Source organism: Ruditapes philippinarum, unplaced genomic scaffold (genome assembly GCF_026571515.1).
Source record: "Ruditapes philippinarum isolate M1 unplaced genomic scaffold, ASM2657151v2 ctg2941_1_1_1_1, whole genome shotgun sequence".
NCBI classification, from domain to species: Eukaryota; Metazoa; Mollusca; class Bivalvia; order Venerida; family Veneridae; genus Ruditapes; species Ruditapes philippinarum.
The window spans coordinates 4,082-31,603 of NW_026866010.1; the positions used below are offsets into that span (position 1 = coordinate 4,082).

At 31.0% G+C, this 27,522-nt stretch overlaps 1 protein-coding gene across 3 annotated transcripts in view; it reads right to left on the bottom strand.

The window, feature by feature from the left end:
• Positions 1-4,369: 4,369 nt before the first annotated feature.
• The window catches only part of LOC132730986 (phorbol ester/diacylglycerol-binding protein unc-13-like), a 73,069-nt gene continuing 49,916 nt past the window's right edge, over positions 4,370-27,522 (bottom strand). For 2 of the 3 annotated variants that reach the window (XM_060717080.1, XM_060717082.1), the window contains 4 exons: positions 25,177-25,339; positions 12,107-12,127; positions 7,877-7,962; positions 4,370-4,529 (listed from right to left, as the gene is read on the bottom strand). In XM_060717080.1, coding sequence (XP_060573063.1) covers positions 4,385-4,529; positions 7,877-7,962; positions 12,107-12,127; positions 25,177-25,339 — 415 coding nt within the window. In that variant the 3' untranslated portion in view covers positions 4,370-4,384. The remainder of the gene's footprint in view (positions 4,530-7,876; positions 7,963-12,106; positions 12,128-25,176; positions 25,340-27,522) is intronic. The other variant, XM_060717081.1, reaches the window with a different exon arrangement.

Sequence of the window (27,522 nt, forward strand, 5' to 3'; positions counted from 1 at the left end):
AATCTACTGTTTGTACATCATAACCAATCTACAGTCTGTACATCATAACCAATCTACAGTCTGTACATCATAACCAATCTACAGTCTGTACATCATAACCAATCTACAGTCTGTACATCATAACCAATCTACAGTTTGTACATCATAACCAATCTACTGTTTGTACATCATAACCAATCTACAGTTTGTACATCATAACCAATCTACAGTCTGTACATCATAACCAATCTACAGTCTGTACATCATAACCAATCTACTGTTTGTACATCATAACCAATCTAACAGTTTGTACATCATAACCCATCTACAGTTTGTACATCATAACCAATCTACATCATAACCAATCTACAGTCTGTACATCATAACCAATCTACTGTTTGTACAGTCATAACCAATCTACTGTTTGTACATCATAACCAATCTACAGTCTGTACATCATAACCAATCTACTGTTTGTACATCATAACCAATCTACAGTCTGTACATCATAACCAATCTACATCATAACCAATCTACAGTTTGTACATCATAACCAATCTACTGTTTTGTACATCATAACCAATCTACAGTCTGTACATCATAACCAATCTACAGTCTGTACATCATAACCAATCTACAGTTTGTACATCCTAACCAATCTACAGTTTGTACATCATAACCAATCTACAGTTTGTACATCATAACCAATCTACAGTCTGTACATCATAACCAATCTACAGTTTGTAACATCCTAACCAATCTACTGTTTGTACATCATAACCAATCTACTGTTTGTACATCATAACCCATCTACTTTCTGTACATCATAACCAATCTACAGTTTGTACATCATAACCCATCTACAGTCTGTACATCATAACCAATCTACTGTCTGTACATCATAACCAATCTACAGTTTGTACATCCTAACCAATCTACAGTCTGTACATCATAACCAATCTACTGTTTGTACATCATAACCCATCTACAGTCTGTACATCATAACCAATCTACAGTTTGTACATCATAACCCATCTACAGTCTGTACATCATAACCAATCTACTGTCTGTACATCATAACCAATCTACAGTTTGTACATCATAACCAATCTACATCAGTTTGTACATCATAACCAATCTACATCAGTTTGTACATCATAACCAATCTACTGTTTGTATATCATAACCAATCTACAGTTTGTACATCATAACCAATCTACATCAGTTTGTACATCATAACCAATCTACAGTCTGTACATCATAACCAATCTACATCATAACCAATCTACATCAGTTTGTACATCATAACCAATCTACAGTTTGTACATCATAACCAATCTACAGTCTGTACATCATAACCAATCTACATCATAACCAATCTACAGTCTGTACATCATAACCAATCTACAGTTTGTACATCATAACCAATCTACATCAGTTTGTACATCATAACCAATCTACATCAGTTTGTACATCATAACCAATCTACAGTCTGTACATCATAACCAATCTACATCATAACCAATCTACAGTTTGTACATCATAACCAATCTACTGTTTGTACATCATAACCCACCTACAGTCTGTACATCATAACCAATCTACAGTTTGTACATCATAACCAATCTACAGTTTGTACATCCTAACCAATCTACAGTCTGTACATCATAACCAATCTACAGTTTGTACATCATAACCAATCTACAGTCTGTACATCATAACCAATCTACAGTCTGTACATCATAACCAATCTACAGTTTGTACATCATAACCAATCTACTGTTTGTACATCATAACCAATCTACAGTTTGTACATCATAACCAATCTACAGTTTGTACATCATAACCAATCTACAGTCTGTTACATCATAACCAATCTACAGTTTGTACATCATAACCAATCTACAGTTTGTTACATCATAACCAATCTACAGTCTGTACATCATAACCAATCTACAGTTTGTACATCATAACCAATCTACAGTTTGTACATCATAACCAATCTACATCATAACCAATCTACTGTTTGTACATCATAACCAATCTACAGTCTGTACATCATAACCAATCTACAGTCTGTACATCATAAACCAATCTACTGTTTGTACATCCTAACCAATCTACTGTTTGTACATCATAACCAATCTACAGTTTGTACATCATAACCCATCTACAGTCTGTACATCATAAAACCAATCTACTGTTTGTACATCATAACCAATCTACAGTTTGTACATCATAACCAATCTACAGTCTGTACATCATAACCAATCTACAGTCTGTACATCATAACCAATCTACTGTTTGTACATCCTAACCAATCTACTGTTTGTACATCATAACCAATCTACAGTTTGTACATCATAACCCATCTACAGTTTGTACATCATAACCAATCTACTGTTTGTACATCATAACCAATCTACTGTTTGTACATCATAACCAATCTACCAATCATAACCAATATACCTTATCTTAATCATAACCAATCTACCCTATCTTCATTATAACCAATCTACATTATGTACATTATAACCAATTTACCCCCTATTTACATAAGAACCAATTTATTCTCTCTACATCATATTCAATCTTTTTATTCTACATCATAACCAATCTATCTGTCTACAGCAAAACATATCTACCCCATCTACATTATAACATATCTGACCTATCTAAATTATAACCAATTATAATATCCCCAAGAAATCAAGTACCTATAAAGTACATACAAGACCCTTATCCTTCATTCACAATTGTCATACAAAAATAAATAATACAAAAAAAAACAATAGTTAAAGTTAGTACAACATAAAAACATCTAGAACTAGAACAAAAGGTTTAGATCACATCCCCACATTCTTCCTGGGTCTTTTATATGCTATCATAGAATCATTTTGTCCAAATAATTCAAGAAAAGAATTAATTTCCTAGAGTTAAGGAATGAAATCTTTTCATTTATAAACGTCTGTGCAATAAATTACTTATGAAGTTTTACAAAGTTATGGGACAGAAGATATTAGGGTTACTTTTTTGTGCATTTGCTTCCAGGCACAAGCTGGTGTACAATCGTAGAACCAGTGACCAATTATTCTTATGCAAAGCAGCATAACTTACAAACACATAATGAACTAAACATGCCACAATGAAAGGGGATATGATGATGATGTGTAATAAATGACCATGGCGATAATGATTATATATTAAAATATATATTAAAAGTTATTTACTGGTGTAATGTGAAGAATTCTTCTGTAAATGAGAGTAAATTCATCATATAATATAGAATAAAACCTTTTTTCCTGATTTAAAAAGAAGGGGGAAAACAACACTTAGTAATTACAGACAGGATAGTTAAGTATATTGGTGTAAGTAAACAATCTGAATGAGAGTGGACAACATGATTCCATTAGACACATAAACCCCTGATGATCTCTTCTTAGAAAATGTGTGGCAATTACAAATATAACAGAGTGACAGAAAAAAACAATGAAAGATGTTATACCTTCATCACTGTTGGAACAATAAAAGAAAACACATACATATAAACTTATTTACATAGCTTCATCAATTTAAACAACATCATAAAAACCAGACTTTAGTGGTGGAGAAATCAAAGCAGGGGCAATAAACTTGAGTCAATCTGTCATGATATACTAAGTTGATTTAGTGTTTATTTTTGGCAAAAATATTCCATAAGTAATAATTTATCCAGAGTAACTTCAACTGATAGAGGGTTCCCTGCGGGTAATTATTTCATTAAATAATTCCTTCATATACTTTAAAGGTAATGAAATTTATAACGCTTAAGGCTCTATATTTTCAAGAGGTTTTTACTAAAATTATGGACCAGACATAAAGAAGGAATGTATTTATTGAAGGTAGAGATATAATACAGATCAGTGTTTATATCTAAGTTATGTGATAATATTGCACAAGATGATTTTACAATATGTTAAATATATATTAATTAAATAACCCTTGTAAAAATACATCATCATATAAAAATACATGTATATTTGTGTAAAACAATGTGTTTCAAGTGCAATGGTCCTATACCAGTGTACATGTACATGTATCATTTTGATTTAAATTCATCATTTTGATCTGATTTTTTCGCCTTGTAAAATCAGAAATATATTCTTCAGCCATTAAATAAAACACTTCAATAACAATAACTGAGATAAAGAAAAGAATACAAAAGTTATTGTAACCCTGAAAATATCATCTATTAATGCATTATTCTTCTCAAAATCAGAAAGCTTTCTTGAAAATTCCATCAATATCCTGATTTAAAATGCAAAGAATTTGTCCTTAATTAAAACACTTTTCTATTTGTAAAGGTGTAATTTGAGATTTTCAGTATTTTTTCAGTATAAATTACCAAAGTATTACAAATAAATGGTCAAGGAATAAATAGGTTATACATGGATTTGAACATTTCGATATTACTTACCAAGTCACTAACAAGGATGGCAGATTTCCGCGACGGAGGTTTTATTTCAGGCATGCTGTCTATGGAAGTGTAGAATTCATTGCGCTCAGGAAATCTGCAAATAGAATTTAAAAAAAAAAATCAAGATCATTTTTATAAAAATTTCATTTAATCGCTTTTTAAAGATAAGAAATACATGACTTTTTATTACAAGAGTTCTTTCATTTCTTAAAGCAACATTTTCTTCAGCAAATGTAAATGAACATAAAAATAAAACATTAATTACTAAACCAATAAATGGATTAAGTCACATCAAGCATTTAATACATATTTGAAAAGCACAAAATTTAAACATTCAAGATGATTGTTTTACTTCACTTGTATAATTAAAAGATCCAAAAAGATTATAATAAAAGATTTTTTTACATTGTATCTTTCAACATATTTCTTTTGTTAATACATTTATACTCTTTAAGTGAGGTTTTGTTTTTGCAGTTTTGAAGATAGTTTCACAGGTTTAGCTGGAAGCCGAAAATAAGATGACTATATATACAAAACGTACTTCAGTTACTGTATGACCTACTTTGATTTTTGCTTGCCCACATGTAACTTACTCAAATGATTCATCATCACTTCTTTCAATATTCACCTACCTTAAGAATGATGTCATATTTGTTAACTAACAATTTCCTTTCCAACAGTATCATAAAAGACTATATAACCATATTATTCATACACAATTTGACCTACATGAATTGTCTAAGAGATATTGACTTACCAGCTCACAGCCCTATTTTGTATCTTTCAACTTTCCCTTATTTATTCTTACTATTGCTGACAAATTGAATTATTAACTTTATATATGACTTTGACACTGAGGTTTAAAACAGTCTTCTAATTTTATCCTTTAACTTACCTAGTGTGATCTTTCTGGTAAATTCTGAAACTGTTCTATTACATGTCACTTTACAACAAAGTTAAGTCTTTCAACTTGATCTCAAAATTTAATTTTTGTTTAGAATGTGTTAAATTTAAGTGCATTTTTTCAGTCATCTAAAGAAAGGCAATCATCTTACAAATGTTCTTTGATTCTGCACCAACCAGTTTCAATCAGGGTTAAAGGGACTCCACTGAGTTTTTTTATTCTTGACATGACTGGACAGAAAATATTTTTTTCAATATATACATGTATGTATATATTTGATGAAGGTTAAATTGGACCAAAAACTTGTGTGCACATTTTCAGATCCTGTTTTACAAGAACATTATTTTTTATTGTGCAAATTGACCAAAATAAAAAGTGTTGCAATGCTTTTCACTGAAATTGGGCTATTAGAATCACACAAAAATCCATTTCAATTTAATTTTCAGTTTATTTCATTATCAACCAGATTTTTTCATTTTAAATGTCTGAATATTATCCTCTATAGACATGGTTTTATATTTATTTAGTTTTTTTTCTCTGCTGTTTATGTAATTATATGCATAATGAGATAATCAATTAAACTTGGAAACTTTGGCTTCTGTGACATTTTGATCTTCAATCAAACATGTGCCATCAATTTAAGACTTAAACTTGTGACTGTAAGGTATGTAAAACAGGCACTCTCCTTTCTAAGTTAACTTACCTTCCTTCATATATTTACATTCAAATACACTATGACAATGTAAAATAGAACAATGACCTTGAGCTTGACATTCAACTGTAATACATTCATACTTACTATTTACTTTCCATAATTATGCGTCCATTTACCTTGACCCTGAGTAATATTACCTTAACCCTGAGTAATATAACCTATCATTGGAACTACAAGTGCTTACATTCCATTATGATGTGTCCATGACCTTGAATATGGCCCCAAGTACAATTGTACAACATATATTCCCTCATGCTGTGTCCATGACATTAACAAGAGCCGGTTGAACCGGGTGATGCTCCCCGAATAGGTTTTGGACACAGGAAGGTATACCTCTTGTAGTGTCAGAGTTATGTCACAGACAAAGTTCAAAGTGTAAAAACAACCCAAATGTTGCGTGCGACACATTGTCTCAATATGGTGATCATTTCTGTGAAATATTTGTAAAATCTAACTTCAAATAACAAAGTTATGGCCCAGACACGATTTTCCTGCAAGGTCATGCTGTGACCTTGACCTTCAAGGTAGCCCCCCCCAAATATTGCACGCGAAACATCATCTCAAAATAATGATCATTTCTATGAAATAGTTTTAAAATACGACTTCAAATAATGAAGTTATGGACCGAACACGATTTTGCTGCAAGGTCATGCCGTGACCTTGACCTTCAAGGTAGCGACCCAAATGTATCGCCCGACAATTCGTCTCAATATGGTGATCATTTCTGTAAAATAGTTGTAAAATCGGACTTCAAATAATGAAGTTATGGACCAGACACGATTTTGCTGCAAGGTCATGCTGTGACCTTGACCTTCAAGGTAGCAACCCAAATGTTGTGCATGACACGTCGTCTCAATATGGTGATCATTTTTGTATAATAGTTTTAAAATTTGACTTCAAATAATAAAGTTATGAACCGAAAACGATTTTGCTGCAAGGTCATGCTGTGACCTTGACCTTCAAGGTAGCGACCCAAATGTTGCGCACGACACGTCGTCTCAATATGGTGATCATTTCTGTGAAATAGTTTTAAAATCCAACTTCAAATAACAAAGTTATTGACCGGACACGATTTCACTGCAATGTCATGCTTTGACCTTGACCTACAAGGTAGCAACCCAAATGTTGCGCGCGACACGTCGTCTCAATATGGTGATCATTTCTGTAAAATAGTTTTAAAATCCGACTTCAAATATTGAAGTTATGGACCGGACACGATTTTGCTGCAAGGTCATGCTGTGACCTTGACCTTCAAGGTAGCGACCCAAATGTTGCGCGCAACATGTCTTCTCAATATGGTGATAATTTCTGTGAAATAATTTTAAAATCCGACTCCAAATAACAAAGTTATGGGCCGGACACGAATTCGGGACGTACGTACGGACGGACAACCCGGCGACTATATGCTCCCCCGAAATTTTTCGGGGAGCATAAAAATGACCTTGAGTAGCATTACCTATAACAACTGTACAACTTACATTCCATTATGATGTGTCCATGAACTTGAAAATGACCTTGATTGATAATACAAATTACAAATGTGCAACTAACATGCTATTATGATGTGTCTATGACCTTCAAAATGACCTTGATTAGTAATACAAATTACAATTGTGCAACTTACATGCTATCATGATGTGTCTATGACCTTGAATATGACCTTGAATAGTATTATATACAAATGTACCACTTACATTCCATTATGATGTGTCCATGAACTTAAATATGACCTTGAGTAGTATTACATTCCATTATGAGTGTCCATGACCTTTAATATGACCTTGAGTAGTATGACAAATTACACTTGAATTGTACAACTTACATTCCATTATGATGTGTCCATGACCTTGTATCTTCAGGATGTGCACGTATCAAGTCACCATTTCTACCATCTACCAGTGTTCCAGTCTATACATAGAAGAAATATAACATTCATTACAACCTGTAACAATATTCTAACACAATAAATTTGTTGAATTTTTACAGTATGATATATATTCTATATTTTCATGGATTTCAAAATCAATGTGACAAACTAAAGGAGTAAACTGTGAAGAGTTTGGCTGAACTGGCCACATAGAATTGTGCGGGCCTAAGCTTGTTCTATACTGTTGGGTGGCATAGGGAATTGTAAATTATCTCCTCAAACACTCAGAAATTAAAAAGCTCACTGTAACCAAATTACCATACAAACAAATACAGTCCGACCCCGGTTATTCGACAACCCTTTATTCGAATACCCGGTATTATCCGAAGTTGATCTACGGTCCCGTTTTCATCTCTATATAAATTAATATAAATACCAACGTATTATTCGAAATGCATTATCCGAATACCTCCTATTTTTCGAAGCAAAATTCCGGTCCCCATTATATCATTATATAATAATTTCACACCTATTATTCGAAGCCCGACTAATTGGCACTGATTGACTCGCTGACCGTCCCGACTTGTGAAAAACTTTGCGGAAAAAACTTCTAACAGCGGTGCGTGTATTTAGTTAATTGTGATAATAACGATTTGCGTGTACATTTTAAACTGTAATCACCGAACATTAATCGTACGCTTTTAATTGAACGGTTAAACGTGTTCAGAATAACTATTTTAATTAATGAATGAAACTAAACAAATGAAAATAAACTGTGATATTAATTGGACGGTTAAATCTGTTCAAATTAAGATTTTAATGAAAGAATGGAATGAAAAAAAAATTAAACAAATAAAAACAAATTGTGAAAGACGATTTTAGGAAGAAGTGTGCTAAGCAAACAACAAAAACATCATTTCTAAAAAAAATAAACATGTTTTAAAGTGATGTAAAGTGAAAATATGATGTTAATTATTACCGAAATGTGTCTGTGAAAATTACATTTAGAAGTGAAAAATAATATGACTCTTCAAGTTGCTTGTTTATATTTTGACGAAGATAAAATATTTACTTTACTTGTATAATGTTGAATACATTTGAAATGCATGTACATGTATATCTATGATTTAAATCCTGCGCCGTGTCCGATGTTTTTTTTTCTTCCATACGGAAGATGACAGCGATATTTTTAATGTTCATGCATGTTTATATTAACCTATACGCTATATGTGCTACAGAATCTGGAAATAAAATGCAAGTAATGTTAAAATTAACATTAAAAAATATTTTTAAACATTTATTATTGTTTATTTGTTTCTCTCGATTGATTACCGGTAACAGAGGAGTTGTAATCATTTAGCTTCGCTAGAATTGGCGATATGGTCAAGTGGTGTAGTTTTTGTCAATCACTATGTTCGGATTTGGATTATTCGAACCCATCGATTTTTCGAAGTAAATTTTCAGTCCCCGGAACTTCGAATAATCGAGGTTGGACTGTAGAACAAAATGATAAATCATTGGATTGGCTTGTAAATGATGATGACAAAAATAAATTCAACAAATTGAAGAAATAAATTTTCCTATTTCAAATATTTTCCAATAAAATATAATTAAACAGACACAATTTCAAAATACCATTTACCATGCAGTTGAAATACAATATAAAATAAATAGAATATTTTTTTTCCTGGCATTTTTATGTTCATCTGGAATACAGCTTAAATTAAAATGCTGAAATACAATATTATTGATGTATGTATTTAACACAATAAATTATAACAAAGACAATGAAATTCAATGTTGGTAAGTCATTATAAAGTAAAATGGCAGTTTTAAATGCCATATTGGACCAAAATAGAAATTAGCACAAGTAATTGTAAATAAAGATAAAAGCAATGGCAGTACAATACAAGATCAATATCATACAACATTAATGTAGTAAAGCAGCACCATTGGGGGGGATTATCTCTTTTAAAAATGGACACTGACAATATTAACATGTAACTGGTGTTGCGTGCAACACTTCAGACCCCTGCCTGCCCTCCTTTTGATAGTAAAATTCTACATATTTCAACTGCCATTGCAAGAAGAATTCTGGCAAGAGGTACATAATCTGTTCTGGTATTACTATAATTAAGATTCACAAAAGTGGGGAGATTTTTACTTTTTATGTAATTTTTATTTTAGATGAATACTGAGCTGAAAAAATAGGTCATTATAAAATTCAACATATATAATATGAAAAGGTCAAATAGGGTGTCAAGCTGGTTTTGGAAGACAGATATCTGCACTGCCATTCATTTTTAATCCACTCAAAACCAAAAATTATTTTTTGGCATTAAAATGGTATTAAACTAAAAGTACATTTTTAATTGACAATGCAATGTGCCAGTAATACTTGGTAATTATGTCATTGTCCTAAATTTCAAAGCAATATGACATAATAATTATGAAACAATTACATAGGATTGTTAGTTAGTTACCATAGTTTGTCATTATGTGGACTCCTACAGCATATAGCAAAGCTTAGGCACTTTTAGCAAAAACAAAGTTTGTTTAAAGAATCAGCAGTTTTAATCAAGCTTTTGAGGAAGATGATATTTATTTCACTGCAATAGCACTGTTAGAAAGACAACCAGCAACTTTTTTTCACCCACTTAAGATGTGGTGGTTTTGGTTTCCAAAACTTATAAGCCACTTTTTTAACATTTTTGTTTTTCATCTGATGTGGCATTAACATCATATGATAGTATATAAACAGGAAAACTTAAAAAGACCTTTAAAGCTATAGAGATGGAAGATATTCTTAGAAATCCCATCATGCATTATTTCAGGTACAAGCATGCACCAGAGTGGAATGTGACCAGGGAAATTTATTGCTCCTGCTCCTTATATACTAGCATCAGTGAGGACTGGAGACAATATACACACCTTGGGTCAAAGACTTGTATACAAAAGTGTATAAAATATATAGTGCTGCTTAATATGGCTGTGCAAGATTTATAGCATTCTTAACATAGGCAAATGTAATACTTTTTATATTTGAATTTCAAATCATGTAAATGAAAATTCATGAGATAATTATAATATAAATATAAAATGGTAAATGGCTTAAAGACAACACTACCCACAACTTTAACCTATAATAAATCAAATATTTAAACAACATAATAGATATTGTGGAGCTCAGCAAATTTGGTTTTTTCTCATCTAATCCAGGAGTACAAACAAAATTTCGCAAATATATCAATAGTAAGTGCAATGCCTTAATCCCTTTACTGTGTAAGGAAGTGCATGCTGAAGCTAAAATGGTAAAAATTTGTTTGTACCGAGGGATTGGAAAAACCCATGTTTGCCTCCTTTTGGATAACAGCAGGGTTGATTTTCAATCAGGTTATACTAGGAATGATTATAATTTATAATAATTACACTGCACACATACACAGGTGTTTATTCAAATCCAAAGTTAAGATTGTTCATTATATCATACAATATTAAATGAAATAAAGGACATTTAGATATAACCATTTCACACCTTAGTCATTTACAAAGAGGATAGATTACATAATTAAATGGGCAAACAACCTGGAGAAAATTAATATTTCCTGTCTCTTATCATTAACAAGGAAATGAAAAGCCATTCCCAAGAATAATTCCTTGTAACTATTTAAATCAACAGTGGTAAAGGAATGTGTTTGATGAAGCAGATATATATGAAGCTTGCAATTTTTGCATACATGATAATCATGTTCTTTCCATTTTTTCTATACATATTATGCTTCCTTTACCATTTTTTAGTTATAATGCAAGACAAATGTGAACTGATAAAATATCTTACAAATCTATGAAAGTCCTTCCAAATTTGTATACCTTTCAAACTGTTAAACTAATCAAATCCAAAACAATTTATTTGCTCAATGGAAAATATTAAACTTACATCTTGTTAAAAAAATCTGGTTGCAGATTCATTTTTGAAGTATGCAATGCATATAATAATCTAAAAACATTTTCTACAGCATCTTAATTTGAATATTTAATTCAAAATGAGAAATATTCGCTTTAATAAATTTTCATTAAATTTGAAACTCAGAGTTTGCCACTCCTTCCATGAATGTTTCTCAGTTCAAATTTAACTTGCTCTGCCATATTCTGTTTAATGTTATTTTGGTGTCAAACTATGCTTACCATATTCCATAAGTCTAAATCCTATCATAATAATTAACATGTAACTAGCAAATCAATTATCATTTTAATACTTAATAACAAATACTATGAAGTAAATGACATTAGTTTGTCGTTTGTATATATATGGCTGAAATGTTTATTTCAATTACAATGTGCATAATAATGGATAGGGAACAAACTGTTTAAGACACAATTCCTATACACAGTGAGGTATGGGACTGGGTGGCCTAGCTGAAGACAATTGTGAAGTTTGAAATGAATACCTTCTGAGCAAAAGTTGCATTACAAAACTTTTACCAAATGTTGTACTGACTTTATAGGGTCGAAAAGCCATACTATTCTTCATATAGTTGAGCTCAAATGATAATAATCTTGATAACATGTAATATAATATCCATATATTAAACAAGAGCTGTCCGTAAGACAGCGCGCTCGACTTTTTTATTGCTTGCCAATAAAAAAAGTTTTTGCAGTAAAAGGCAATACAAGAATCTCTGTATTTTTAAAGTGAACAATGGCCATGAGCATTAAGATATTTAGTGAAGAATTATTTTACTGAATTGTGTGATACCCTTGAACACTGCTTGCCTATAATACAAAACATTGACAGTTAAGGGCCATAATTCAAATAAAATCTTTGACAGAATTACCTTCTCCTGGACATGTTTGGGAATCATGATTGTAAACAAGTATTCCAACTTTCAAATTAATATCTCAAACAGTTCAGTCAAAAAGTGGACTGGTACTAAAAACTTAACCAAGATTCTAAGTCGATAAAAGGCCTTAATTTTTAAAACAAATCCTTGACAGAGTTACCTTCTCTTGCGTACAGATGGGGGTAATGATGTGAAATAGCATTAAAAGTTTCAAAGCAATATCTCAAAGGGTTAAGGCAATAAGTGGATTTTACCCATATTCAATGTATTTTCTAAGTCAAAAAGGGGCATAATTCTGTCAAAAACCTTGACAGAGTTATGTCCTCTTGTCTGTTGATGAAGGTCGTGATGGTAAACAAGTATGGTCAGTTTCAAAGCAATACCTCCAATGGTTTTGAAATAAAGTGAGGTGGTACAAAAAACTTAACCAAGCTCAATACACTTTCTAAGGTCAAAAAAGGGCCATAATTCTGTCAAAAACCTTGACAGAGTTATGTACTCTTGTCTGTAGATGGAGGTTATGATGGTGAACAAGTATGGTAAGTTTCAAAGCCATACTTGTAATACTTCTGAAATAAAGTGGGGTGGTACGAAAAACTTAACCAAGGTGTGACGCCGACGCCGACGCCGGGGCGAGTAGGATAGCTCCCCTTTTCATAGAAAAGTCGAGCTAAAAACATATTAAAAAAATCCAGATTTTGTTTTTCTATTTTGATTTTTTTTATATATGGATATTATATTACATGAATAACAAGATGGCAAGTCAATGTGACTCGCACTTTTGGTTGAGCTTATGAACATGTCATAATGATATAATGACATAAGTAATTATTTTGTACTTTACTATAACACATGTGTTACTGTAAAACATATGCTGTGAAAAATTAATGTAAATGCTGAGCCATGTTTTAAAATTAATGGAGATGATTATTAAGAATAAAGAATTAATAAAATCAAGAAATATCTGGAAAAAAACATGCTTTAAAAAAAATTTACTTAAGATTTAAACAATTATATAAGAAACACAGAAAATACACAGTTATAATGATTAATACCAACTTAGCTTAAAAATTCTATATAAAGCAGTGTGGCAATACCGTGGTATATGACATCATTTTTCCAAGAAGCACTTTTTCAATGATTATAGGAGACAAAAATTGCTATAAATAATTGCATTTGCCGTGATTCTGAGAGAAAAAAAAACTGTTGTTATTATTTTGTATTAATTCTATTCTCAACATATTTAATAGGATCTATTTGCAAGAAACCTTACCCCATCCCATAGTTTGAGCTATCTACCATGACAATTATAGACAATATAATGAAACACTAACAGCAGCTTTTTTCACATTAATTGAAGCTAGACATAGCTTAAAATGAAGTCATATTTCATTAAACATGGTCTCTTAGATATATAAATGATTGAAATTGAAATAAATACATAATTATATACATGTATCTAAATTAGGCAAACACTCTGAATGCTTAGTATGAATAACTGACTTGTCTTGGAATTATCCTGACAAACAGCACATACGGCATATATCATCACCTTAGTGCAGTAACGGGTTAACTCCTATTAAATTTTATTAGGAGTTCACCCATTACTGCACGAAGGTGACAATGTGATCATGTTAGCCTATTAACTCTATACCTGTGAAAAAATGATTATCATAATTATATCAATACTACACTTTAGCATTCAAAGAACATGATGCAATCATCACATAATCTGCTATAGCTAGATTAAGTATATCCATGGTTGACAACTTATATGAAATAAAGGTCATACAACAGTTTTGCAGTCTTGTTACCCTTGATTTTCAATGACTACATGCAATCATGTTCTAAATGCTAATATGTCTGATATTTAAAAGTGGCCTGAAATAAACAGCAATTAAGTGCTATTCCTAAAATATCACCATTTATGTAATTATATATTTTATAACTTAGGTACTAATAGTCAGAGGCAAACAAGTTGTTCAAAACATTTAACAGAATAGCTTTTTAATTAACCCATGAGGTAAATGCCAATGTGTGATTGTGTTTCCACATTAATGTATAGACAAAAAGAATGGATTCTTAAAGAATGGCAAAACCTTCATCTCTAAAGCCACATGCGTAAATATTTCAAAATAATTCACAAACTATTTCTTTCCTCCCACCTTTATATAAAAATTATGCTATTTTTCATCTTTGAAACAAAATTTAATGTAACATAGACTTTGCCAATATATGTTCCTTTTTGAAAACTTTAAATATGTTATCATTTCTCACCTCTCTTTGTATTTCTATATTGTCTCCATTTTCATCTTCCCTTACAATATTCCCTTCAATAACAACAGTTTCATCATCATCATCATCTTCAACCTTATTCAAAACATCTCCTTCCTTGTTTTCTATTTCTGTATCATCAAGGTCTCCTAGATCATCTATAATATTCTTAACATTATCCTCTTCTTCGGTTGTAGCACCTTGCTCACTTTCCAAAGATTCCCAATCCTGTATTACCTTTTTTAGCAATTCCTTATCAATTTCTTCGCCGTCAACTCCAACAACAACAACTTCCTTCTCTTCTTCTTTTTCATTGGCTTCGCTAACTTGTTTTACAATCTCTGATAATTTCTTTTTACCTCCATGTCTACGCCTCATAACACTTCCCCATTTAGGGTGACCATATTCTTTTTTTATTTCATCATGAATCTCCTTAGCCTCTTCCTCAGACAGACCAAGGAAGTTGTCTTGACCTTCCTCCCAAAATACACTTAACAAACCTCCCATTTCTCTATTTTTCACATTTTAGTCCAGAATAAAAATGTCTTGAGTCTCAATAAATTGAGTTTAAAACTACATTTTGATGCAGGTGTAATTTTGTTCTTGCTTTATTATTTTTATGCACAATTTTACTTCACTCAGTTAGACAAAAATAATTCCTAGAAATTACAGAAAGTTTTTTTAAAGGAATGTTTCATAGTCAATACTGGCCTTATCACAAACTATGATAAGCTGAACTAAAGTAGTACATGTATTCTCTAAAAAAAAAAATAATAATTCAAACATTTCTGCTCCAGCATAGAGGGATTCAGGTAGCCTAGGGTTTGACATATGTCTGGAACAAAATAAAAGGATTGAAAGACTTTAGTTAAGATTATGAAAATAAAGATATTCAGGGAAGGGCCACATTCAATGAACATATCTCCTATCAAAAAAACCATCAACAGACAACCATCAGCCAGCCAATCAAAGCCAATCAAACTGAAGTCAGGACCAAGTATATTAACATGACATAAGCCGATGAAGAAGATTTAAATTAAACTTTTCACATTAACATAAAATATATAAATACATTTGTAGTGATTATTATATATTCAATAGTCATTTTTCAAAAACTAATGAGTAAAATATTTATTTTGATATTACACTTCCCTACTGGCCTTTAATTTTACTTTGAGGCATATTCAACTTTTACTTAAAAATAATACAATCAAGAAAACATTATCTGTATCATATATCATTTGTCTTAAATATAATTGTCTTCTAGTAAACTTGCCATCTGCTGATATTGTGTGGGAACAGACTCAGATATGCAAATATCCAAGATTTCATAGACCATGTTCAATATGCTTTGTAATTCAGTAAAAAAAATACAGATTAAGAATTCTTACAGACACATATATTATAATTCTCTACTACATACTTTGCTCTAAGAGAACTTTAATAATCTCAAACAATTTATAATGTTTATTTGAAATCAGTCTGTATCCAGGGCAACACATATGCTTAAGGAAATATATCAGAAATCTATCACAGAAGTTTATGTAAAATCACTTTCAATCTTTTTAATGTTTCAACAAGAACTATTAAATCTTATAAGCCATAAAGGTTTTAATTTCTATATTACATTAATAAGAGTTGATAATGAAACATATAGTTAGCCAATCTTTTTATAACGTTACACCACAGAAACCAAGTTAAATATATAAAGACAATAAACATAGTAAATGTTTACAATTCTAATTCTACCCATTTGTATTTTATTTTCCTAATTTATCTTATATCAAGTCTTCAATTTAAATGATGAACATTGTAAAATTTTCAAAAGATATTATTTAGTAACTTTGCTAAAGTACTGCACTATATTAAGGCAAACTGCCGACAAAATTAATATCAACTAAATTTCTTAACTTACAAATAGTGTTCCAGACACCACTAGGCTACCTTGGCTTTGAACACCATCTGACTTTGAAAAAATAATCCTTGAAAATTAGCAATCAAATAAATTACTCACTACAAAACTCTTAAAGTTCTGTTGCTTTTTTTTTGTAATTACTATCAATGCATTATTGTAACATCAAAGAAATAAGCATTCCAGTTTGTCAATAACAAAATAATCTATTGATTTTACATTAGTTATATTTTACTATCCTGTAACTTTTATCATTTCAATTTACGAAAATTCCAATCTGTTCTCACAGACCACAGATCCTACCTCGATCATGTTTCGAAAAACCAGAAATTAATTCCACCTATTCACTATATATACTGCTCAGCAATGCTTACTCTTGTTTTATTTATTGTTTATTCAATTGTGACATTAAAACACTACATGAATTATTTCTATAATTGAACATATACTTCTCTGTGATATAAATATTAACAACTCAGATTAACATATGACTCGGTATCAATGCAACACCGTCTTAATTTGTTCTGAAAGTTCAATGAGTTACAACATTTTGTTACTTTTACCCAAGATAAATCCATTGCCTATATAACAATCTTTTTCCTCTCATAATTTCCAGCTTTTCTAGGTGGTATAATATAATGGACAATTATTCCTTTACCACTTGAAAAGTGAGGCAATTAATAAGCATTATGGAATTATTGACATTTAAAGGAAATTATGACTCTCACAGCATTAACATTTAAGTCACAAAATTATGGAGATACAGAACAATCAACACAGCATAAAATGGAAATTATGAACTTTCTTCTTTTGTCTTTTATATAATATGAATAACCTTTAATCATAAAGTTCTAATAAAAGTGTTTAATCATATAGTGACTGGGCATTATGTTCCTATAACTAAAATGAATTAGCATTAACGCACTATTGCCGGACAATAACATTATTTCTACCGGCCAATTCTAAGGTCATATCCAAGATCAAATTTTGATTCTATGCACAAAAATTGGTAAAACATTTTGACAAAAGATCATTATATGGCAAGCATGGTTAAGGTTTAAAACCTGTCACTCACATATACAAAACTGAAATGAGGTCCATAATTTGTGCGCTTAAGCATTAAAAATTCAAAATTTTAACAAAGGCCTTATATTCAGGCTATATTTGACAGTATATCCAGTCAGCAACTTGTATAAGTAAAGTAATATTTTTAAAAGCTTATTTACATACATACAGGGAAACAAAAAAGAAGGATCATAATTGTCATGTGAATACCATAATTTGAACACTTAAAGGTGATGCTACAGCTGTGGGCCAAAAATCTTTAAACAAGAGCATTTTTGGATGCCAAGGAATGAGATTATTCAAACAACTATCATAGAGCATCATGCAAAGATTCATTTAGATTGGTGGAGATTTTGTCCCAACGTTTGTGAGCTTAAAATCAAGAGAACTATGTATTATCCTTTTTAAAAAAAAAAAATCAAATCTGTACAAATCTTTGTCCTTTCAACATAACATAATTATGAGCAAAAGTTAAGATAACCATTATTAATCAATCAAATTTTTGCTGTATTAACTGTGGTATAGTTATTTTACAAACAATATTGTGCTATTACAGACTCTTAGGTCTATTACCTTTATTACCTATACAGTGATAATCACTAAAAGAAGGCAATATTGACTCAGACTATTGTATAGCAAACAAACAAGAAAAAACAAAAACAATGAGAATGACATTTATAAAAATCACAAGAAAACATAATTACAAAGAGAGTCAATTTACAACCAATGTGTTACCAGATATATATATATAGGACTGTATTGTAAATGATTCAGAATCTGTTTAACGAATGAATTACAAGCATTGTAACAGATGGTTACCCTCTACATATATACATATACCATCTTTTGTTTCTTTACTCATGACAACACTTTTATAATTGCCTCTGCTAAAACACAGGATGGTTGTGATCCAAAATTATCAGGATGTATAGCTAAATATTTCAGGGAGGCACTGACCGTTTCCTGTAGTTGTTTCACATGTTTGCTAATCCTAACTCAGGGGTTGTGGGTTTGTGTCCTATTAGTATCACAACACTAATGTAAAAAACTGATTCCAGGGAACCTGTTAGTTCCAGGAAGTAGACATGAAAGTGGTTCAAATAACCAGTGCAGTAATTAAGCTCTTATCAACTAATAACACATCCCAAGTGTGTTCAATGCAATATTCAATATAGCTTTGTAACTGCAGAAAGCACTTTATTTAGAAAAGAAAGGAACAAATTTTTCAAATTTCTGCCAAACTGATATTTGGTATGTTTCATTACAATTTTTTTTAAAGTGGAGACACAAATGATGGGTAATTTTTTAAATACCATCCAAATACAAGTCAATCTTACCTTAAACTTTTTTCTCTAACAGAAGAATACTCTTAATAAACACAATGGAAGGTAAAATGCCACATTAATCTAAAAACTTCATAAACTAACAAGGGTATGGTCCTCTTCTTAAAGGTACAGAAAACATGGTAAATGATACAGGAAGAGTTGTTCTATTTCAAAAACATGGTACAATCATGATGATTGTACCATGTTTTTGAAATAGAACAACTCTTCCTGATTCATCATCAGGGGTGTTAAAGTCTACAGGTAAGCATAATATAGTTCATCTAAGTTACAGAAGCCTTAAAATGCTGAAAAATATACAGCATAAATATACAAAACATTTATAATGTCACAGATTTGCAAATGGTCTTCATGAAAAGCATAATTGTTAGACAATCATACATTACTATCAAAAGTAGACTTGTTTCATTAAATGGCCCAATTAGTGTTTCATAAACTGGCATTTCCACATTTAATCTTTCTCAAGTTGTACTAATACTGACTTGTCTTTCTATAGGTAAATTGTCAACTTCTCCAAATGAATCACTATTAACAGCTGTGGTGTTCAAACGTCATAAGAAATACATGTGAATTGTTTTTTAATTAAAATACCACAAAAACCATCTGTCATCCCTGGATTTCCCAGAATTGCCAGATTTGAGGTTTATCTAAACCACATTATCTAGCAAGTAGTCAAACATTTAAGTTTGTTTTTTTTTTAATTTAACAGAGCATCAACACAATTTAGGTCAAATGGTGCCAAATCAGGAAAGATGATTATGGCTAACCTCTGGTGTTACAAATTTAAAGCAACATCAGGGGTCAAAACCACCTCACCTGCTGGAGCTTAGAGATGCATTAAAATTCCATTAATTCAAACTCATTTTGTTGACAGAGTTAAACAGTGGCTGCAATTTTTATGCTTCAACTGGTAAAGGCAACCCCTCAGCCACAAGGGACTCCAAACATTTATGGTGACAGCAACAGAAAAAAATGTTATTCTTTTAAAGTAATTCTTTATCATGTGGAAACTAAAAGACCTTTCCTGAATTATTGGCATAGTACCATCTTGTCTTCTAAAAGCCTCAAAACCAACTGATAACATGATTGTGTCTTAAATAAAATATAAATTAAAAGCAGAATCTGTAAACTTAAATGACCAGATTGTAACCTCAAATACTTGTAATGTTTGAAATTGGACAGTGATATAGCAATAGTTACTAGAAAACTGTCTGCAATATACATCATGTGCCAAGGGTGTTGACAGGATCAACAATAACAAATTCTATCAATTACTAAAGTGAAGTGTGAAATTGATTTCTATTGACATAATGCAGTATTTGAAATAGATACTGAGGAGGTTGATACTGGAATAAATCTCTGATTAAGTTTAGAATAGGTTTGCAACTCGTATCAAATACTCAAGGGTCCACATACATCACAATCTTAAATCCCTGAAATTTAGATTTTCAACTTAACAAGATTTATTCATCTTAACCTTCAAAAATAATAAACATAGTTGACCAAGGTTGCCCATGAACTTATACCATGATGTCTAATCTATGAAAGTCAAGGATGACTATTTTTAGTATAAAAAATAAATATTGTATATCTAAGTTTTAACTCCTACATTAGGTGATTATTTCAGAAAAATTAGAAATAGTCAAAGTCAAAATAGCTTTTGCCATAATATTATATATTAATAATAAAATAATACAAATTAATCTGGAAAGGGCTTTGAACAACTTACTCTGCAAAAATGTCAGATTGTCATCAAGAAAAAACTTGTCTTGACAAACAGATTGATGATGGTGACAATCCTTAGATTTCCCCCTACAATCCCCAATTCTTTTTACCCCATCAATTTGTTTCAATCATGATTATCTTTCTTCATGCAAAGTTTAAGTAACAATTTTTTGCACTAATTTAAATTTTCATCCTTGAAATTATAATTAAAACATGTCACAGAATATGTACTAAAGTATCAAAGTTTAATACATTCATGTGTAAATATGTTTATGTGATGAAAAATTTCTCATTAGTAAACAAGAGCAATCAGTGATCACATGTGTCGCCTCATGATGGCCAATTTCATGTTGGGACAAGTTTTGTGACAGACGGACAGTGCCCAACTAGACTTGGTACTGATCATTCCTGTAAAGTTTGGACAAAATTGCACCAGTAGTTTATGAGGAGTAGTCCGGACAAGCTTTTGTGTATCTGGCATTACACAGAAAAAAACACCTTTTTATCAAAGGGCCATAACTCAGCTAAATTTCATTCAACCAGAAACCCATGCAATATGCGCAAGGACTTGAGCTACAGATCAATCCTTAGTAAAGTTTCATTGAAATTGCATTAGTGGTATAAGAGAAGTAGTCTGGACAAACTTTTAAAATAAACATTATTAAAGGGCCATAACTCTGACAAAAATTATTGAACCGGAAAATGCTGACAATATGCACAACTAGACTTGGTACTGATCATTCCTGTAAAGTTTGGATGAAATTGCACCAGTAGTTTATGAGTAGTCCGGACAAGCTTTTGTGTATCTGGCAACACACAGAAAAAAAACACGTTTTTATCAAAGGGCCATAACTCAGCCAAAAATCATTCAACCGAAAAACCTGTGCAATATGCGCAAGGACTTGAGCTACAGATCAATCCTGTAAAGTTTCATTGAAATTGCATTCGTGGTATAAGAGAAAAAGTCCGGACAAACTTAAAAAATAAAAATTATTAAAGGGCCTTAACTCTGACAAAAATCATTGAACCGGAAAATGCTGACAATATGCACAACTAGACTTGGTACTGATCATTTCTGTAAAGTTTCAATGAAATTGCACCAGTAGTTTATGAGGAGTAGTCTGGACAAGTTTTGTGACGGACGGACAGACGGACGGACAGACAGACGAACAGACAGACGACGGAGAAGTGATCCCTATATGTCGCCACTACTCCGTAGAGGCGACACAAAAATGATATCTCTTTTTATAGTTTTACAGTGTTCATATTATATCATTCTAATCTATAAGTTCAAAACCAATGAATAACTGTAATGAAATCAGTATATAACCTCTAGTTGCAAGTATAAATAATGCATGGATTCTTATATATAATTTATTATGGTTGTTATTCCTACTTTATTTGTACACTATAGCATTATTGCAATACATACAGACCTTTCCTAATTATCCTTAAAAATTGCAAAACACAAGATAACTTTTTTAATCGGCCTAAAAAATTTGTAAAGCATAAGGTAACTTTCTTAATTAGCCTTACAGTCTTGCAATACATAGATAATTGCTTAATTAGCCTGATGAAATTGCAATACATAAATAATTTTTCATATTGATAGTTTTCTTAATTAGCCTTACATAATTGAAAACTATACATTTTTTAAAAAAAATTTATATGACATAATTAAAATACAAAGATATCTTTACTAATTAACCTTAACATTATTGCAATACAAAGATAATTTTCTTATTTAGCCTTACATTATTGCAATATATATTTAATTTCTTAATTACTATATTGCAATACATAAATAATTTTCTTAATTAGTCTTATGTTATTGCAATACTTAAATGATTTTCTCAATAAGCCTTACTTAATTGCAAGACATAGATTATTTTATTAATTAGCAATACGTAATTGCATTGCTCAAATTAAGTATTATACAAAATTTAATGAATATTGTATATTCATCTTTATTATAAAATTCTCCAATTATACCTTATCTCAATCATAATACCCTACCAAAACTGATAACAATTGCATAGACTTATTTTTATATTTATATAACATTTTCCTTTTCTCCTTATTTTATTATAAAATCCACATTTTCACACAGCACAATTGTATCTAATGCAGGCAATCATATTAAAAAACACTGCATAACAACATATCTGTATTCCATCTGAATTGCCCGCAACTTAATCAAATTTTCTCTATTGTAAGAATTGAAGGTATACAAATACAATATATAAATCCTGTATTGACAGCCTGGCAACATCTGGGAGGTAAAAATTGTACTCACTATCAACATCATTGAAATCTGTCACAATTACATAATGTACGATTTGGGTTTATGACAAAACAATTGGTAAAATCTAGACGTATAACCAAAGCAATTCAAAGAAGTCTGTCACCATAATTAAGTATAAACAGCTTTGCCAATTAAAATCTTCATTATTGGAAAAAGAAGCCGAGGTACAAATCATGACAGTTCTTTTAGCTGACAAGTTTTCTAGCTTGTTTCATGCCATATAAACCACCAACAGACCTATACACAATCATAAAATGAACTCTAGATTGTTGAAATCACCTTAAATAACATACATGGTAAATATCACCTGCATGTCCGTGTAAAACATTTCTGTTTCAAACAAATATTTCTGGAAAAAAAGTCAACATAACAACAAAGGCTTATCCATCAGCTGAAGGCCAAGATACCAAGCTATACACAGTTGATACTGTATTTCTCTTTATGTTTCCCTGTCTGTCCATAATCACAATGCATATATCTTTGTTATACGTGAATTCTAACAAAGCAGTCCAAAGGACAGCCAATTATCACCACTGCGATAATTTTATAGCAATGCAGCTGACCATTATCAAGGACAGTTGAACGAGTTCTTATAGTACAGTTTTAGGAATTTAGATTTTAAAGCATGTATGATCTGACCTTGGGTTTTAATCCAAAACTGCAAGACTTGGACAATTTCATCAGCCAACTTTTACACACGAATAAAAAAGATTTTGACCTGTAATTATAACTGTAGCCTTAAGTTAGTAGAAATAACCCATGCCTTCTGCACATCATTTCAGTGAACTGAGCATTTGAGCCAAATTTCATGAAAATCCTTCAAAGAATTTGGGAGATATGGAATGGACACAAGATGCAGACTCAAATATTTGACCTTAAAAGTGTGATCTTGACCCAAAATGGCCAACTCATGCCTTCTGCCCATCTCAGTGAGTTTAAAATTTGAGCCAAGTTTCATGAAAATCCTTCACAGAATGTGGGAGAGATATTGCACGGAAACATACATGTTACGGACAAAATGCAGTCAGACTGACAAAGGGCATTCCTAAAATCCCCCCCATTTCGCAGTGTAGGTTTAACAATTAATTCTTCCCTGTCATCAATGCTTTACTCTGTTAGATATTGTTACTTTTGTATCAATAGAATGAGAATGTAGGATTTACAACTGATTTTCAGTTGTGTTCATAGCAGCTGTGTCATCTCGAATGTTGAAAATATTCCTGATGTTTTGTGTTAGGTGCAGCTTCATTCAAACAAGTTTCATCCAGTAGATCTTCATGTTCAACTAGCATATGTATTTATTTTTCTGCAAGTTTTGTGTAATCCACATTGTCTAGCTCTGTTGTCCTCAATCAAAACTTAATCAGACGTTCTTCTTTTTGTGTTCCATCGGGTATTAATTGTATACGATGACATACTTGGTGTTGGGCTACCCTTTTGTACAGCATAATTTTGTTGACAATACATAATTATACATGTATTAGACATGAGAGATAATAATCTATTTTGAACAACTTGTTTACCATTAAATATTGTTTTGTTGTTGTTTTCTTTTAAATATCATCAAGCACAAGAAGGAAATCATACTAATCATATAGCACTCTATGAGTCACAATGTGTCAGACAAACATCATGCTTAAATATCATGCATAAATAAACTTACCATAGGGATATCAACAAACATGGTTATTCACCAAGGCCTGGAGTCATATCTAGAAAAACTCAGTAACTAAATCTCTATCACACTAAATAACCTTATGTTTCATGTATCTATACAGATTGGTACTTACTGCATTAAATTGAGCACAGACTTTGTTGAAGGCATCTATCCACCGAGCTCTAGCCGGGGATGGCATTGTGTTATTACTTCTGGAATCATATAATAAATCTGGGTCACTATACTCCTGCGTACTCTGACGACTCATGTTTGTGGAAGACCGACTGTTTAATGGACTGAAAATACGAGGGCAAAATATATAGTCTAGAAATGTATGGTCATAATTAATAAAACAGTCAAACCTGTGGTAAAGACCAAAAGAGATCACCCTGTAAATTCTTTGACAACCCTTCATTGATTACATAGAAAGAAGTAACCCCCTAAAACCCTTCATTAATTACATAGAAAGTAATTGCATAGAAGTAACCCCCTAAAACCCTTCCTTGATTACATAGAAAGAAGTAACCCCCTTTTATAAAGCCCACATGTCTATAAAGGCAATGTTCAGTCTCTCCCTTTGAAGACCTTAATTTACAGGTATGACTCACTGTATAATTATACATTATAAAATTCTACTCTTATGGATCAATTCAAAAACTTACATTTAAAAGGATTATATAAGTAACTTACAATATTCTTACATCCAAAATCCATGCACAAAATACTGCAGTATCTGAGTGTACTGTAATGTTATAACAGTTTCTCACTTAAATTATAGCCCTTTTTAATGGACATTTTAAATTGGACCAAGCTGAAATAAATTATCCAACAAAAATATAAATGTAAAATACTTCTTTGTAGGTTAAATAAGTTAACAAATGTAGCATTTAGAAACCCTTTATATAATAATATTTACTTCGTTCAAGAAGTATCTATTTTGGCACAAATCAACCATACTTGACTATTTAAAAGTGAAAATATTAACACAATTTCCTTTGGCTCTTTAATGACCTTTATCTTGAAGGTTGATATTAACATAATGTTCAAAACAACTAACAATTCTGAAGAGAGCACTATATGGCAATGTTTTAGTTCTAAGAATGTTGAGAAGGTGCTAAGAAGTCATATCAATAGCGTCATTCACACCAAGCTCTTTGCTCTACACGAGTCACTTCCATGAAAAAAACTCTGCTTATTTTAGATTAATGGACTCTTACAATTCTTTTTAAATTGCAAAAGTTTGCTTTATAATTTTTATCATTACTATGTTTCAAAACTGCAAACAAAATAACTTATTTTACTATCGATTATTTTTTCTTATTTCACTTTTGATTATTTTTTTCTAATTGCTATTTAGTTTTAAATCTTTGGGAAAATAAGGTTGATTTTAATTATAATCAGATTGCTTGTTACTGCAAATTAACCAATATGTAATACATTGTCTAGCAAATTACAACCAAACTATTTAGGTACTAAATTCTGATATAATCCAGAATATGTTTTGTATAGACAAACATGTATACAAGAAACATGTATACTAACAAACTAATATAATTATTTATTACATGCTTTTCGGTGGTTTATAGAAATATATCAGTGATATAAAACTGATAATTTCACTGTTTCAAACAGTGAAATTATCAATTTGATAATCTCACTGTTTTGAATTTAAGCCCCTTACGTTGTTTCAGTGTAATACCAGCCTGTACAATACTGGGAACTAACTTAATGACGTGACGTTGTAAATGACGTCATGTTGTATTATTATTTGACGCGCTTTTCATTCAGTTTTAGGTTTAATGTCTTTTTAAAACATTTCTTTGCATATAATAAAAAGAAAATTTGTTTAGTTTTGTGTAAAATCGAAATATATTTCACATTAACAACACCAAAAGTTCATATTTCACTCGTAGCTGCGCCACTCGTGAAATATACCTTTTGGTGCTCACTCGGTGAAATATATAGTCTGATCTTACACTGAACTAAACAAATATCCTCTATTATTATCCTCTGTAACTACAAAAACACAATAATTTATTGAATTGAGTATTACACACTATTACATCTTTCCATGTGATTTACCAAAGGACGTAATTATGATTTATCAATGACAAGGTGACATACATCGTTTATGTGTGACGACTCAAATAATTCAAATATATATTTTTTTTAACATTTTACTACCTGCTTTATTGCTTTTTGAATTTTAATTATAATTATTGTTCCCCTGATAATATATATATATTGCTGCCAATATCTTAATTGTCTCTCAATCTTAGTGATTTAAACATGGACAAGTCATTCAGATTTCTATTCACTTACGATTTAAATTTTGTTTCACATCAACACTAATATATATAACAAAAAAATACAGGTTTATGAAAAAAATCTAAAAATAATGCAATGCAAATTTTTTTATACATCAATGGTTTTTGTGACAACATACATGTATATAACATGTGTCATTAAATAATTGCCC